The sequence below is a fragment of the Curcuma longa genome, chromosome 15, assembly GCF_044706935.1.
Source record: "Curcuma longa cultivar G26 ecotype Majalengka, Jawa Barat chromosome 15, ITB_CL_G26_1.1, whole genome shotgun sequence".
NCBI lineage: Eukaryota > Viridiplantae > Streptophyta > Magnoliopsida > Zingiberales > Zingiberaceae > Curcuma > Curcuma longa.
Window position 1 is genome coordinate 8,199,251 of NC_133875.1, and position 16,541 is coordinate 8,215,791.

Consider the following 16,541-nt stretch of genomic DNA (forward strand, 5'->3'; position numbering starts at 1 on the left):
GCAGTTAGCAAATGAAGAAATGAAGGATCAGTCGGTCAGTGATGATCTTCCAATGGAGGTGATAATTGTACTACGATGTTTCTCAATCATGTAAGCAAGATCGCAAAATCATCGATGTGGACAAGGTGTTTACTAAGCATAGACTCATTAATTAAGATCCTCAAGAAGCATCCATTGCAATTACATAATCAGTTTTGAATATTGATGAAGAATTTAGATAAAAGATTGGCACTAGATGGCAGTATCATCACTTGATCTGGTGTAGTGGTCAAAGAGAGTTGAGATAAAATTGAAGCAGAGAATGCTTTGACCCACCTATATTTTTTTTACCTGGGTTTTTAATCTTCTACCAAGTTCCTTAGTTGTTATCCAATGTAAACACAGTCACCTTTTAGGTATGTATTTAGAACTAGTATTAATATATTATCCAACAACAGAATTATCTAGCTTGCTATTCTATCTTTTTTTGTTGGAAAAAACCAAGAAAATCCTGGCTTCATCCTCTATGGTATTAATATTAAGATATCAACTTTGGACAAGAGAAGAAATCTATAGGCTGCAAATTTTACACCAATTACAAGCCATTCTCGGGGAATAACATTTTGCAGTGGAATTTAGTATCAGTGGGTTATCAGGCTTTATGATGTGCCCGTATGCCAGCCCGCATGACATGATGAGTAGCTGGTGTCTTGTCGTTAACGAGGATTTGCTCCACAAAATCAACACGAATAGATTGGAAATGATAATGCTGCTTCACGGAAGAGAAATAATCAAACACAATTGTGAGACAAAATAAATGTACAGAGAAAGGCAGTTAAAAACTTTTCAGGAAAAAAAACATGCAAGTATAGAACCACTAATCAAACACAAATATGAAACAAGATAAATGCAGAAAGAGATACAGTTAATACATTTGAGAAGAAAAAATGCAAGTGTAAAACCAAAAAAAAATCTGATAAATGTTCAAAATCTGTAGTTTTATAAGGGCACAAGGAACTCCAGGATGCAATGAATTTCACAAGTTAGGATTAGGAGATACCAAGCATTATTAAAGCACTGCGAGGGTCCAGAAAGGAGACAAACGCAAAAAACTGATAACAAAAAATGCAGAAAGCAAGTCGGACAGAGCAAACACATTAAAATGGGGTGATAATGAACCACCAATACTAGAGATATTCCTACTAGATGGTTGGTATTTAAAAATCTTACTTTCTTTTAAAAGATCTACACAAATATTAACATGTTGCATGTCTTAGGCATTTTAAGTGTACAATTTAACCATGCCTAATTAAGCATGAAGCCACAGCGAGATGCCAAAGAGTTCCCCAGTGTGCCTTGCACCTTTTTCTTTTGTGATAAGTAATTTCAAAGTAGCATGGCAAAATCATTAATGAGGCAATGAAATATCATGAAGGAACCCAACAAACACAAGAAACATCACCTTGCCTTTCCATGAAAAGTCCATCACTCTGTAATGTGGCTCCGGCAGTGTTACTCGATCTCCTTCTTTAATCTAACAGCAAAAGAAAATGCAAGATGTTAATTGCATACATATGAATCACCGTAGCTTGTATTACAATAAGAGCTCAAATTACTTGACTATAATTTAGAAACAAAAAGTGTTCTATTCCAATTGAAGTGAAAAAAAGGTGCCGCCAAAAGTCAGGCGCAGGTAAATTTTCAATAGTTTGGGTTGAAACAATATGTGCTATGTGAAAGATTACTCGTTTATGATGCTGATTTCAAGAATACAAATTCATGTATTAAATATACTTAATTGCTAAATTCAACCTCAGGTCTGTAACAAATATAGCAAAGTTCAAGCTTATTGATATGTGTGACTTACAGTTTTAAAAGTTGATGCATACGTACTTGTTAAAATTCTTTGACTTCTCAAATATTAGGTCATATTTATGCCATCTAGCATTTCTAAGGTCATATTTACGCCATCAAGCTTTTCTATGTAAAACCACCAAGTATTTGCATAAAATTGAAACCAATCAAAATATAAAATTTTACTCAATAGCTATAATCCAAATCATATGCCCCCACTAGCAACCATGTAATAGTGAGAAAAACTAGAAATAAATGAGAAATGAAATGGCACAAATGAAAAGAAGATCAGTATTTAGTACTCCCTGGACTTTCTAAATAAGTTATATTGCTTTGAGCCTTTGAGAAATTTATGGATCCACTTGATCCCAATTCCTTGTGAACTTCTGCAGTCTAGCCATGGTAGTTCACTATCTGATCAAGTTTCCTCAAGGATTTCAATGAGGCAAGTAGATCCTCTTCCACTTCTTCTCTTAAGGTCCAACACATGAACTGAGACCAAGAATCAACCTGATGTTGGTGAGTCGCTTATGGTTAGGGATAGATGTCCTAGTTCAAAATGAAATTTCAAACCTCTCTCTCAACAATTAACACAATAAGTTATATTGCTTTGAGCCTTCGAGAAACTTATGGATTCACGTGATTCCTCAATTCCCTATGAACTTATGCAGTCAAGCCATGGTACTTCACCATCTGATCAAGTTTCCTCAAGGATTTCAATAAGGCAGGTAGGTCTTCTTCCACTTCTTCCATTAGGGTCCAACACATGGACTAAGACCAAGAAACATCACTTATGATTAGGATAGATATCCAAGCTCCAAATGAGATTTCAAACCTAGCTCTCATCAATTAACACAACTTTGAGCTACGTTGCAGATTCGATCTCTGACCAACACGATATGATTTCGATATTGTAGTGTCATGTCAACACAATTTTAGTACTCTTTTACTTTTAAAGTAAGTTTATATTAATTAAAAATATTTTCATTAATATTTAATTGCAATAGATACAAACTATCGAGTTTATATTTCAAATGTTTACTATTGAGTTCACATTACAATATATGTTTAGTGCTTTTGAATTTTCTGTAACAGTTATCAATGAGATATAAATTTAAATCCTATACTTTTATTATTATTGCACATAATGAAATCTGAGAAAGTTCAAGTCAAGATTTATTATAGAGGTCCTGACTCAACTTCTTCCATGGATCAATCTACTACTTATAGACCAAAAATTCATCACTCCAAATATATATGATGCAAATTCAAGTCTAGAACTTGCACCGAAGAATGGTCACAGAGATTGGCTTCAACATGTTCAAATATGCAGTGAATCCAAATTGCTACAGATGATCTTAGGCATAAGCATTGCTTATGTTACATTTATTTTGATGTTTCAACTTTGGATTATTGATATAATTTAATGATGTTTTGTATTTTGAGGATATTTAAAAGTGTCTCATAAATTTTTTTTTGTGTGTGTGTGTACAAAACTGATATGTTGCGCGCCTTGCTCGCAGCGTCAACAACTGAATGTGCATCAGTGATCCGGGGCCCACTCAGTCGTGGACGTGTGTCATGCACGAGATGGCAATGGCATGCAGCATAAGGAAACTATATATATATATATATAACTATTTTTTATGAATGAGTGTTCACTCTATATAGTTTTTATTCAACAAAAAACAATTCTCTTTTGTGCTTGACTTTTAACTTAGACAAACTAAGATAGTTAGATAAAGACAAATAAATATATTTCTTTCTAAAAAAGAATTTGATACAACACTTAATTGAATCAAAATTTATGCAAATAATTAAGATGAGTTTAGTGAAGCACATGGCATGTCACCTTGTTAATACCAAAAGGAGCTTCGTGTATCAGATGGAAGCATTAGTTCTTGCAACATCCTTGGAGTTGCACATATGTTCATTATAAATTACCATATGATGCAGCAAAGCTAAAGTCTCATATTCATATATCTCAACAATAATCATGAGTTTCACTTTGGCTATCACCCTTATATTGACATTGATACTGACTCTTAAGAGCTCTAGCATCATGATCATTATCCATGTGCAACTTTGTTCACATGTCCAATGATCCGGTGCAAGAGTCAAGGGAACATAACTTTCATCACTACCTGATGTATCTCTTTTATCATCACCTCCTTCAATAATTGCACTATTGTTCACACCACCTTCAGTAATTGCACTATTGTTCACACCACTATTATTATTTCAAACTTCTCATCAAATTGTAGTATTAGCAGGTGACAACATTTCGTCACTCATTATATTCTTACTCAGCGATTGCATCGAGTGGATTTTGACTGAATTATTAATTGGCTTTTTCCCTTGAAAGCAGGAATTTTGCCTTTCATATTCTCTTTAGTGGAGATTGTAGAAGTTTTGTCTATCCCTTTATTGGTGGCCTTTGGTTGTGTTAGGGACTGAGATGTTTGAGAAGTCTAGGTTCAGATCCAAATAATAGAAATTCCTGGTTAAAAGCTTCATCATCATCTTCTTTACCAACATCTCCTCTACTTTCACTTATTCCATCTGTTGGGTTAGGAAATTAAGATGGTTGTAGTGGATCTACTACTTCATTAAATAATGGATTCTTGGCCTCAATAACAGTACACCAATTCATTATTAAATCATCCGTCGTTTGGACCCACAAAAAGATAACTGAAAGAGTTATATCCCTCTCAAAATAAATAACTTTTGTTAACACTTTGTTTAGTTATAGTCTTAATATTACACTTCTGAAAACTATTAAGAGATATCATTTTTTACTAGACTATATAGGTATTAATATGTCAAATTGACATAATACCTTAAAGTAATTGAATATATATAATCGTCAATACAGTATCAAAATTTTCTTAATATTAAAAAATTATATACCTACCAATTGAACATTTTTTTTCTGATTTAGTTAATCCATCTTGTAGTTATTTATCAACATAATGTTAATCCATCTTGTAGTTATTATATCAACATAATGTTCATAATTAGTTGTTGTATGCACCTTTTAATTTTCTTTTTCTTTGTGAATTAAATGGAAGTTGTTGCCTATTTACAACTTACTGTCCATGTTGACCTTGCGTAAAAAAACGCACAAGATTCTACTATCATAAGAATACTTGCAATATAATCTTAAATCTAGTAGATATAACAATTTAATGTGTCTGTCTGCCTTCAGTGGTGCTAGAATACTAAGAGCTTTCCTGGTGCTTAGAAGAGTGCAAACCTAGTTACTCTCAGTTGTAAAATCTCCTTATCAACAATTTTCCTCATTATTCCATGAACCATCCAATGATGATAATAAATAAATTTTATTAACGATTACCCTTTTCATTATCTTCTTCACTATATCGACTCTAGCAATATTCGTCATCATCAAATCAATGCAGTGTGCTGCTCATGGTGTCTAGAACAATATTGTTGTTTGATGTTCTTACTCTAAGACCTCTCTAGTGCTCTTGAAGTTGGCACCATTATTTGCACTATATGTTTACATGTATCTCTCAAACTACACTATTAATTAAGTGACATATGGATGAATCATACTAACCACAATTACATCAATAAATTTGTGAAATATCACTTTTCTATTGCAACATAATGTAAAGTTGATAATGCTAGTTTATGTAGATGGAATCCAGTTATCACTCATTAACTAACCTCAAATAGGTAGTATTGTTTAATGGAATTTACATATTAATATGGACTAATAATTTCAAATGAGATTAGAGGTTGTACAGAATATTTGCTGCATTAGAAGAAATTTGATTGAAATGAAAATTTTAACAACAATTTCACTGATCTATATCTTGTACATTTTATTTGCTACATATTATTCTTGAACTGTGATTAGTGTTGCATGTTTAAGTATTCTTTTGCCAATCTAATATCTTCCATTCTAAAACAGTTGGTGCTTTTTAAAAGATATTGTATCAATACAGGGCATAACAAATGAATGTCATCTTGTGAAAGGTATATAAAATATTGAAATACTCAGTAGAAGTTCCAAGAAATACTTACAGCATCACTGTGAAGTCCATATACTGACAGGACAAAACAAGTTTGATCTGACTCACACATTATATAGTACCTAATAAGACATTAACTGCATCAAAGTTGGGTATGATTTAGGTACAAGTATTAAAGCACATTTGATGTGTGGCAAGTGAGAATATGAATCAAGGAGGCAATGTGCCACATTAAGGGGCCCACATATTTCTGCACAACTTAACACATAAGATATGAATATACAGATAAAAAGTCAACTTTTATTATCTTTTACGGCTTGGGATAATGTCAAACAAGGACCAGTACATGTCCTGGGCTATTGATACCTTTTCCAACTATGTAGTTAAATAATCAGTAGACTTAATAGGATTGCCAATATAACATTGATGAAAACCACAGTTATAAATGCTATTGCTGAGTTGGCACTTCAGCTATTCTCACAAGATCACTTAATTGCACTTAAAAGAATTTAAAAAATTAAATAATAGGAGAATGATCCTTCACTATCAAGATGTATGTTAGGTATCAAATGGAATTGGCTTTGACAAAGCATATCAGTTCTCTCCTGTCCTTTAAACTATTTGCTTTACCTGTCATATAGAATAACTGTTGAGAGCAAGTATAAAAGGCTCTTTAAATATCAAATCAGAATAATAAGATATAAAGAATCATTAGATGATGTGACCTAAAGACTTCTCTTGTAAATATTAATAAATAAACAGAATTAATAGCATAGAGAAAACTTACAATGGGGCAATATCCTCATGCTTAATGAAGAGTAGTATTTTCCCAATTACTGCAACTGCTTTGTTGAGCCCCTCCTTTAAAGTATTAATGCTAACTTTTCTGTGTGATGATTTCACTTAAAAAACATGTAAACATTAAGCAAAATGCTTTCAATCAAATAGATGGTACCCTACTGAATAGAAAAAACGATAACTTACAACTAATTTCATCTAAGCTTGATACTAGTGATGCTAATCGTTTAGCTCTGGTCATCACCTACAACAAATTTGTAGAACAAAGAGCATCATTTTAGCAAAGTATAGCTGCAAGAATGTGAACACTTTTGACTTGCCCAAGCAAATTCCTTAGCCAAAAAACTAATAATAAATAAGGAAATATATATTTTTTTTAAATAAAAATATATACTAAGAAATAATAGATGGATGAATATTGAACATTAAATGACAAAAATTCCATGTTTAAAACTTTAAGTCGACCAATAAAACCCCTGGACAAGGGGAAGGGCCTTTTAGACACTAGAATTCTAATGCAATAAAGAAGAGTTTATAAGAGAGGCATAATATATGTTAAGAGTGTTATTCATGAAGGTATGTGTTCCCAGGACACATTGTGTATGAGAACTATCTAAAATATGTACACAAATCAACTTGGAAATATTAATGTCAGCAAAACCAATAATGATACTTACATTTGAGATTTTGTGCTCCCATACGATAATCTGAGGTACATTCTTATCCTCAAGCAATAATATTGTGCATACTCTGAAGCAACTTCTTGTTACTTGTTATTTCATATCAAGGATATCTTCCCCATTGCAAAAGGTATGCATATCCGTCTTAAATAAAATCAAGTTTCTGTTCAATACATGCTTCTCTTAATCTCAATTGTGGATCCCATGACATCAACAGATGCGAGTATAATGTACCAATTAGCATTTTAGCTGAAAGGTAATGTATGCCTTTCAAGCCTTGTCTTCAAGGTATTCATGATCAGACAAAGACAAACATAGGCTTGCTAGTCATAGGCAAAGTTGTATTCTTAGTAACAAGCTAACCTGTCAATTGTCCACAGGAAATATTATGACAATAGCACCTGCCAAAATATGTTTTGACAGATATTAGGTGTAATGTCCCACATTTCCCTTGCTGAATCAATAACCTATGTGGCATTAGCAGACACATTTTAATGTGTGGAATTAGTCTTCATGAAGACAGTTGACATGGCATTCCATGAAGCTAGGACCGGTATTATCCATGCATGAATTGGTTCAATGGTAATATGTCAAATTTGTGTTTAGTTGGTTGCACTTTTAGCAGATGTTAGCATAAGTTGGTGGCATTATGGTCCATTCTTGTAATTATTACCATTGTTCTCGTTTTTCATATCGAGCCATGGCTTTCATAGCCTATGGATTGGATCCATATGTGTGGTAGTCTACAAGGAGGGGGAAATAGTACAAAAAGGCAAGCAAGTTACAACTCAAAACTTTCTTCTAAAAACTCTTCACAGAAATTCAGGATTCTCTTATTCTTTTAAAAGGATTTTAATACAAATTTTATTCTCTCTGGACATAGTGTCAGAGAGAGAAAAACTCAGAGTTTGGAGCCCAGGACAAAGTAGACAAAAATTTATGTTTTTACGTTAAGAGAGATACCTAAAGAGTTGGTATAGAAAATGCAGAAGATTAAATTTCATCCTCCATTAAACTTGAGGGCAAAGACATTTTCAAGCAAAGGAGGTGATATTATATACCATTATCCCTTGCTAAATCAACAAATGAACTGTGATTCCTCTCGTACTTCATTTCTTCGTTGAGCAAACCGTTGCATCCTCTTCACAAGACAAAATATCATATTATTATTTTAAAGAAGGCTATTACATCATTTATAGGGTTCAACATAAACTCGAAGCACTAAACCCACAACACATACAACTAATGGTTCCAATAACATTAACACTCTACCTCAAGTTACAACATAAATACAATGTTTAGCTTGTTAGATAACCTAGAAAAGGATTCCATGAAAAGAAAAGTAAAACTGGCAAACACTTGACAGCGGCAAAGACAAAGATGCAATTATATTGTAGCAATGAAGAAGTTTGATGATGCAATGCTTGTTGTATTGACCTTCAAAGTATTGAGATTGGCTCATGATGATCTTTAAGAGAGATATCAATCTAAGGATGAAGTAGATGACTATCTTCACCATATTATGTTCTTCCTTCATTCATCCTATTTTTGAAGTTTGTGGGGATGGATGATAGAAGTTGCAAAGTTAAATGGATAGATTAAGATTTCTGCATCTACACCTGAGATGAGGAGCTAATGTTAGATAAGAGACTTGACGAGGAAAACTCATGGTCTCCTACTGTTATATTATTGAAATTTTCAAAGGACTTGTTTGCGATTCTTGGAAATGTTTAGACCTTTTTGCAAAATTTCAATTTAAAACCCACTTCTTTTCTCCCATGCACGTTCCTTTCCTTCCCACACCAAATCCTAATATCCTCTCCTCTTGTCAGCGTTGAACATCGTTGTTGTTGTTGCATGCCATCGCACACTAATGTCATCACTGTCGCTGTGTGCCGACATTGCCGCCATCATCGCACGCGCCGTCACTGCTACATGTGTCGTCACCACTAGACACACCGCTATCACTACCCGCAACATCGATACGACAGTTATAAGTTCCTACTACCACATCATTCATTTCCCTTTCAGCAACCCTTTCAACCTGATCCCTTGTAGGAACCATAGGCGAATCTCTCACCCTATGGGTAGTCATTGCCCACCGTTACTAGAAGTTGTCATTGTCGGAAGCCAACAATTTATATCAATTTCCCCCTCTACATGCAACAACCGAATAGGGGAGAAGATCCTCTAGCATTCCCTTTTCTTCTCTATTTTGTTAACAAGGTCTTAAGGAGTGAGGATTGTTGTCTACCAGTAAAGCCTTCACTTTCTCCTGTAATACTAACTAGCATTGTTTTGTGTGTTTCCTACTTGATTCTCTTCAAATTACTTTGTGCATAATTATATGGATAAAAACAGACACTATAAATTATTTGCAAATTTTATTTTGAGAAATTAGTTATGCTCATTTTTACTCTTGCTGCTTAAGAGATTCCTTTTATATTGCTTTTTTTATATTCCAATTGTTTAGCTATTTTGTCTATTCCCTGTTGAAACTTAGTACTTATATTATCAAAAGATAAATCTAATTTTAAAAAAAAACTATCACAACCTAGGGCAGTCCCCTTAAAAAAACTAGGACTCCTATAGGAATTATAGCAAATTAATTTTTATAATTAATTATGTTAAACAACTCAATTGATAGATAAATAATACGAGAGAGCTTCGCTTTTGTGTTCTGAACAAGTTGTGTGATTTATCAAACTAAATTAACAAGGAAATAATTGCAACCCCGGTATCATGAAGCTATGACTCTGTACTTCATAAGAGTTGTGTTGCTACTTATGCTAGAATAAGAATCTAAGAAATTATGATATTATAGAGCATTGGTTCCACACTCTAAAGGAATTATATGACTACATATATAGAATTAATAAAATAGATTAATTACTTATATTATAAAGCTTTAGCACCATGCTCAAAAAAGAGTTTTGAGTCTTTTTGCGCATTTGTACGCTACAATCATATTACATAAGATGCATTACTCACTAGGTGGATTATGGGTCGTTGACCCTATTTTTATGTGAGGTGCATTTCAGATGGACTGCGGGTAATTTACCCTATATATGTACATATACATGATGTTGCATGTTGTTGCAAGTGAATTGCAGTTGATTCACTCTCATATATGATACATCTTTATCGAGTGGAATGCGGGTCATTCATCCCTATTTTATATATGATATGTTCGAGTATCAGGTAGATTATAGGTCATTCTCCTTTACACATACAAGCATCTTTTATTGAATGGATTGTGGCTCGTGTTGGTGCCCCGGTTAGTTTTGATGTGATCAACAGGTTAAGTTAGGTCCTGTGTTATTCTAATCCCTTTGCTAAGTGTGCAGGAACTTAGGTACGGAGGAAGTCGAGTGTAAGACGTAGCGGACGAGAAGGGATGCGTGGGGAAGTGAGCCGATGGGCTCGGTGCAATCCGAGGGACGCGGAAGCTACGGAAGAGTACGCCGGTGGAGCGAGAAGGACGTGCGCGACGTCCGAAGGACGAGAAGCCGGAAGGAAGCACGCTCGAGGGGCGAAAGGCCGGAGTCGGATTCGGGTGAGCCTAACTCCGGTTTGCCAGAAATCACCCAGAAGATCTACCTACAAAAAGTCAATCAAGTTGACTTTGACCAAGTCAACATTTGACTTGGACCAAGATGGACCAAGTTGGAAGTTACACATGCATGTGCACGTGCATTGAAGACATTTTGCATGGCTTAATTGGAGAATTAATTTTGCATGGCCTAATTGGAGAATTAATGTTCATGGCTTAATTAGAGAACCGTTGGAAAGATTAACGGTTGCATGGGTTAACCGTTGGAAGCTTATCAAGTTGGAGGCTCTTTTAAAAAGGATAAATTGTATCCTTTTATCAAATCAACATTTGAGAATTAAAGTCATCTCCAATCAACGTTCAAGATCGCATTTGAAGATCAACAGCTAAAAGAAAATTTATCAATGATCTATGGTTAGGATTTATTTTCTTAGCCTATAAATAGACTTAGAGTTTTAGAGTTAAAGACATCAATAACTTTTGTCATTCTCTCTAAGTCTCTCTGTGCTACAACTGTAAAGGCTTCTCCGCCTAAAGGAGATTTGTTTGAGCGTCAATTGTCTTGGAAGCAACGACCAAGTTGCAACCAAGTTTTTTTTTTAAAAGGAGTGTCTATTCTGCGACTTTGTTTAAACCGTCTATTCACCCCCCTCTAGCCGGTCCAACCCGAGCCAACAGCTCGTTCACCCTTTTAATAAATTATGTAAATTCTTGTGTAAAGCAAGATTAAAAATTATGTAACATTATAAAAGAGGAAAATAAAGGAGACTTCGATGAAACTAATTAAAATAGAACGAAAGAAGAATAACGAGAAAGGAGTAACAATGCAATGATGTCAAAGAACATGAAAACTATGTTGTCTTTTATGATTGGTTTCACGCACCTATATTCTTACTCCACTTTGCACGTATGTGCCCCACTCCCCCTTTTCCTTTGACCTCTAGATTTGCATTGAGGCAATCTTCAAGGTTTGGAAGTTTTCAACTCATAACACCTACTATGAGAATTGAAAAGTCCCCCTATTTTCACTGGTCTGAGAGAACCCACATTAATACCAAACTAAGAAGGATGAAATATTATATTATTGTTTAAAAAGGACTATTACATCATATTCATAGGACTTATAAACCTCTACAAGTAAAATAACTAATGAGGACTAAACCTCACCACATACAACTGATTCTCCAACAATTGTAATAAAAGAAACCTTGTTCTATAGAACATGCAGTATACATCAGTTAAACTAGATAAAACTGTTCCATTCTCATTGCATCATTAATTGCCACCAGAATGTTCACCGAGAGTGTTGGGGAATGAAATTTTAGTGAAATAAAATACATGGAAAGATTGTGCAAGGCAACATCAAAATATTTAAGGTATTTCAACTGTTACATATGTTCCAAGAACAAATCCTATTCAAGTTGAATGTGTGGAAGATTTTTTTAGAGATCACAAAAAGAAGTTTAGTCAGTATCAGATAGTTGTCTCAGCATAAAAAAAATATGTTACCTTCATAGAACTCTCTATTTTTTCCAGAAGGTTAACAATCTTTTGAGCTTCACTTTCAGCATTGAGGCCAGGATCCCTTAAAGAGGCAGCTTCAAACCCATGGAGGGCCCTTTCATAGTTTTCGAGATACTTATTTGCCTGCAAATGCAGAAAAATATTGTCCAGGAAGTGAATATACACCTAAAAGAAGTAAAATCCTATTCACTTGCAATTACTGTGGGCAAGAAAATAAGAAAAACAAATGATTGACGGAGTTCAAGTTAGATACTCACAGAAGCACAATTGAAATAAAGGTCAGGATTAGAGTGCATCAGCGCATCCTTCTCCTGAATACATAGTAGATGATGCTTTTTACCATAGGTCAAACAGATTATACATCAAAGATTAATAGCCCCCTTTTTCTTCTTTTGTGAGATTATAGTTCAATTATAAACAATGCAATTCTTTGAGAACTCTATGCATCCTTCAAATATAAGCAAGAAACAACATAGAATATCTTACAGCATTTTGATAAGCTTTCAATGCTTGTTGTAACTTTGCATGGTCCCATGTACCGGTCACGAAAAAACTTGTAAGACATGCATTGCCAAGGTTGTCTGTATGCATTAGGCTATGTTAAGAAAATTTGGAGTCAGGGAGAATAAACAATTGAGTTGACCTACTATTCTAATTTCTAACCATAGGTATCAGACCGATCAGAAAACCATTACAGTAGAAAAAAAAAGCATACTGTGCCCGTACATTGTATTTTAACCAACATGATAAAAGCCCATTTTCCCCACATTATTGAACTAATGGTTTCTTTTAATCAGTCCAGGATGGTATAAGGACAAAAAAAAGGAATTTAATACTAATCAGAAATTTGGAGGACTTGTGAGTCATTTACCAAGTAGCACATGCTATTGTGTATAAGCATTTTGTTGGTTTGGGATGTGCTTTGTTATATCACCTATAGTGTGTATAAGCATTGGATTGGCCAACATTATTCGGTATTTTCCTCATTGAAGAAACTGATCACTAAATATACAATAAGGGACTGCATAATAAAAGATACATGAATAATTCAGTACCTTGTGCAGTCGCAGTGTGGCACCAAAAATATGGTTCCAGGAACCCTACATTACTTCGAATATGAGTGCTTCTATCAAGTTTAACTGGTGATCATAATTCTAAAAGTTAAGCTAACGGGATAAGTGGTGGCCCAACCTAATGTCATGCAGTAATAGAGCATGATAAATTTGATTTTTAAGCAACCTGCCAACAATCCTGAAGCTTAAGTTGTTTAAACAGACTATACTTCTTAAATGTTTTACAAAATACAAAAATGAAAATTAATATGATTATGTAAAAAGAAAAATATATACTACAGTTACTCAAATTACCATTAGATGTATCATTTGTTACATCTACAATACTTGGACACTAAAAGCTCCATTGTAGCATAGTTAATACATATGTATTATTCACAAGTTCCACTAGCTAATGGTTCCAGTTCCGCTATAATAAGTGTGGTTGGATTGCCATTGATATCAATATATTGTTGAAAAGCCTCGTGAATTTTCTCTTCCCAAGTCCCAACCCTTTGTCTCCTACTCTAGATGAGGCTCTGACAAGATACACACTCTCGTCTCCTACTTCTCTCAATTGTCCACATGTCACCATTCATCTATGTTGCTCATCTTCCTCTCCTCTCCACACCGATGAGCTGATGTCACACCTAGTTCTAATCAGGGGCATTAGAATATCACAAAGATACTACTAATTTTGGAAAACAAACATCGATTCCTCTAAATATCACTTGATTTGGCCAATTCTAGTTGACTTCTTGCTTATTTTGATCTCCTATTCTATGTATAGATGCTCCAAAGTGGAATCAAAAATATACCCAATTTCATAGCCTATACAGATCCAACTAATCCAGAAACTGATTAGCAAGTTTGCTAGAAGTAAATGGCAATATTTATTTATTTTTCTAATTTTCAATCATTTGCTTTGATTTTCTGATAACTACAAAATGATTTTTTTAAAAAAATCTTCATGGACAAAGCAAACTCTTAGGCTCTTGGGATAAAGGGTCAGCAAATAAAATTTAAGAAACTCCAAATTGTGTAATCAAACCAGAAAAGATGAAAGACACAAAAATCAAATTAGAAATAGATGATGATGAAGAAATGATGTGTTGTATAAGATTTTAAGGGCCTACTACTTCATAGTGAAACTGAACAATTTAGATAAACTCACATGCATAGGCATTAGATTCATCCACCAATCAAATTTCATGACATGGCCTGATAGTACATCATGCAAGTTCAAAATCAATTAATAATTTAACATCTTTAGTATTGATTGGAATGCAAGATTGACACAAATTTGGATGCATGCGAGAGCTACTCAGGTAGAAAGGTTTTCTCAATTCAGAAATTCCATTGGACTTGCAAACCAAGTACTCTTTACCCTTACAGAAACAAAGGAAAATGTGTGAACCTTTAATGTAGCAGTGTTTCATAGAAAAATCTATTATAGCATTAGGTTCATTTCATTAAAATAATATTTGAATTGCTTCCACTGTATTTGCTTCTTGCAGTTGTAGATCACCATTATCTGGAAAAATATCCATGGAGCATGTGTCCTTTCATTCTTTTTTCATTTGTTTAGCATGGGTTATTGATTTGTTTGTTATGTCTTCTCTTTGGCCATTTCTGCCCACTTTGTTGCACATTTTTCACCATGATGGTATTTTTGGAATGTCGCTAAAAAATCAAATGTATATAATCTCAGTGATGCTTATTTTCAGCAAGCAGGCAAAAAACAAACAAGAGACTTACACCAAGAATTTCCATCCCTGATATCCAGCTGTACTGCTTCTCTCGCATGTGTTATGCTTTCTTCAATTGAAGCAGCTTTATTTTCTGTACCTGCGTGTTTCATGGTGAAGTATATTAGCAAAATATTCTTAAGCTGCAAGAACCTAAACAAAAAATTACTAGTACTCCACCAAACAATGCCTCAAAATTATCAGCTCATGTAAAGTAAAAGAAAATAATCAATACCATAAAGGAAACAAAAAGGATAACCAATCATTTCAGAAAAGCACTGCTTTGTGAAATACGGAGATTGGGGAATGTTTTAGTAATAATAAGAAAATAACAATATTTTAAAAAATGTTTACAAACACATTTTACTGTGTGACAGAAACCTCAGGTTCTTTCAACGCTAGGTAGCTCCTTTACCTATATGTTTATTTATCATATTTACAATTTTACTAATAAACTCGTCCTTTGCCCAAGCTAGTTCAAAGATAATATAAAATTTCAGCTTAATACAAATAGAATTCAATTTTCAAACCTCTCCAAGACTTTGTCAACATATCTGCTGCCTCATAATCAGTAACAAATGTAATCATGACTTCCTTAGATTATACTTTTCCTCTAGCAAAGTGGCAATCCTTCTAGATCTTTTAGTCATCAATTGCATGCACCAGATAAGTTCACATGTAAGAATCATAGCTCCATATTCTACCTATGCAGTTGATTTGGCCATTTTTGTTTTTCCAAAATATCAAAATTGCCTCCTATAACAACCCAATAACATAATATGGATTGCCTATCAATCAGAAAGCTGTCAATTTGTATCCGTACATTGTAAGATGGCTTCAATGCTATAAAAGAGATCCTTCCCTAGAGAATTTTTAAGGTACCAAAGACTCCTCAAAGTTGCTTCTTGAAGTTCAATTGTTTAATCAGATGCACAGTAAAAGAGAAGTTCAATTCACCTGCCAATCACAAATCTTCCTTGGATCACATAACAACTCCATCTATCTTGGCATTACCATGGGAGTTTTGATAGGTCTACCTCCTAGTCTATCATTTTTTTCAAACATATTAACCACATACTTCTGTTGGGAGATATAAATATCTCCACTGCATTAGCAACTTTAAGCCTAGAAAACATACTTCAAACCATGCCTATAAGATATTTCAGCCCATATAGTGACTTTTTCAATTTCCACACATGATCATGCTGCTAAGCACCCCAAGTATTCTAAATTTTCACTGGTGTAGCAGCCATAGTCATAGAACATAGACGTAAAGGTGAGGAAACGTTGGATTAAAGAAATTTTCAAAAGGAAATGTGTTAATATAATCAACACTCAACACTATAAATGTGAGT

The 16,541-nt window shown here is 34.0% G+C and overlaps 1 protein-coding gene across 3 annotated transcripts in view; it reads right to left on the reverse strand.

Annotated features, from left to right (window-relative positions):
- Window positions 1-449: 449 nt before the first annotated feature.
- The window catches only part of LOC141846299 (uncharacterized), a 42,967-nt gene continuing 26,875 nt past the window's right edge, over window positions 450-16,541 (reverse strand). For 2 of the 3 annotated variants that reach the window (XM_074734312.1, XM_074734311.1), the window contains exons 5-13: window positions 15,197-15,286; window positions 12,873-12,967; window positions 12,644-12,697; window positions 12,372-12,509; window positions 6,816-6,873; window positions 6,619-6,733; window positions 5,884-5,953; window positions 1,442-1,513; window positions 450-748 (exon numbers count right to left, since the gene is read on the reverse strand). In XM_074734312.1, coding sequence (XP_074590413.1) covers window positions 632-748; window positions 1,442-1,513; window positions 5,884-5,953; window positions 6,619-6,733; window positions 6,816-6,873; window positions 12,372-12,509; window positions 12,644-12,697; window positions 12,873-12,967; window positions 15,197-15,286 — 809 coding nt within the window. In that variant the 3' untranslated portion in view covers window positions 450-631. The remainder of the gene's footprint in view (window positions 749-1,441; window positions 1,514-5,883; window positions 5,954-6,618; window positions 6,734-6,815; window positions 6,874-12,371; window positions 12,510-12,643; window positions 12,698-12,872; window positions 12,968-15,196; window positions 15,287-16,541) is intronic. The other variant, XM_074734313.1, reaches the window with a different exon arrangement.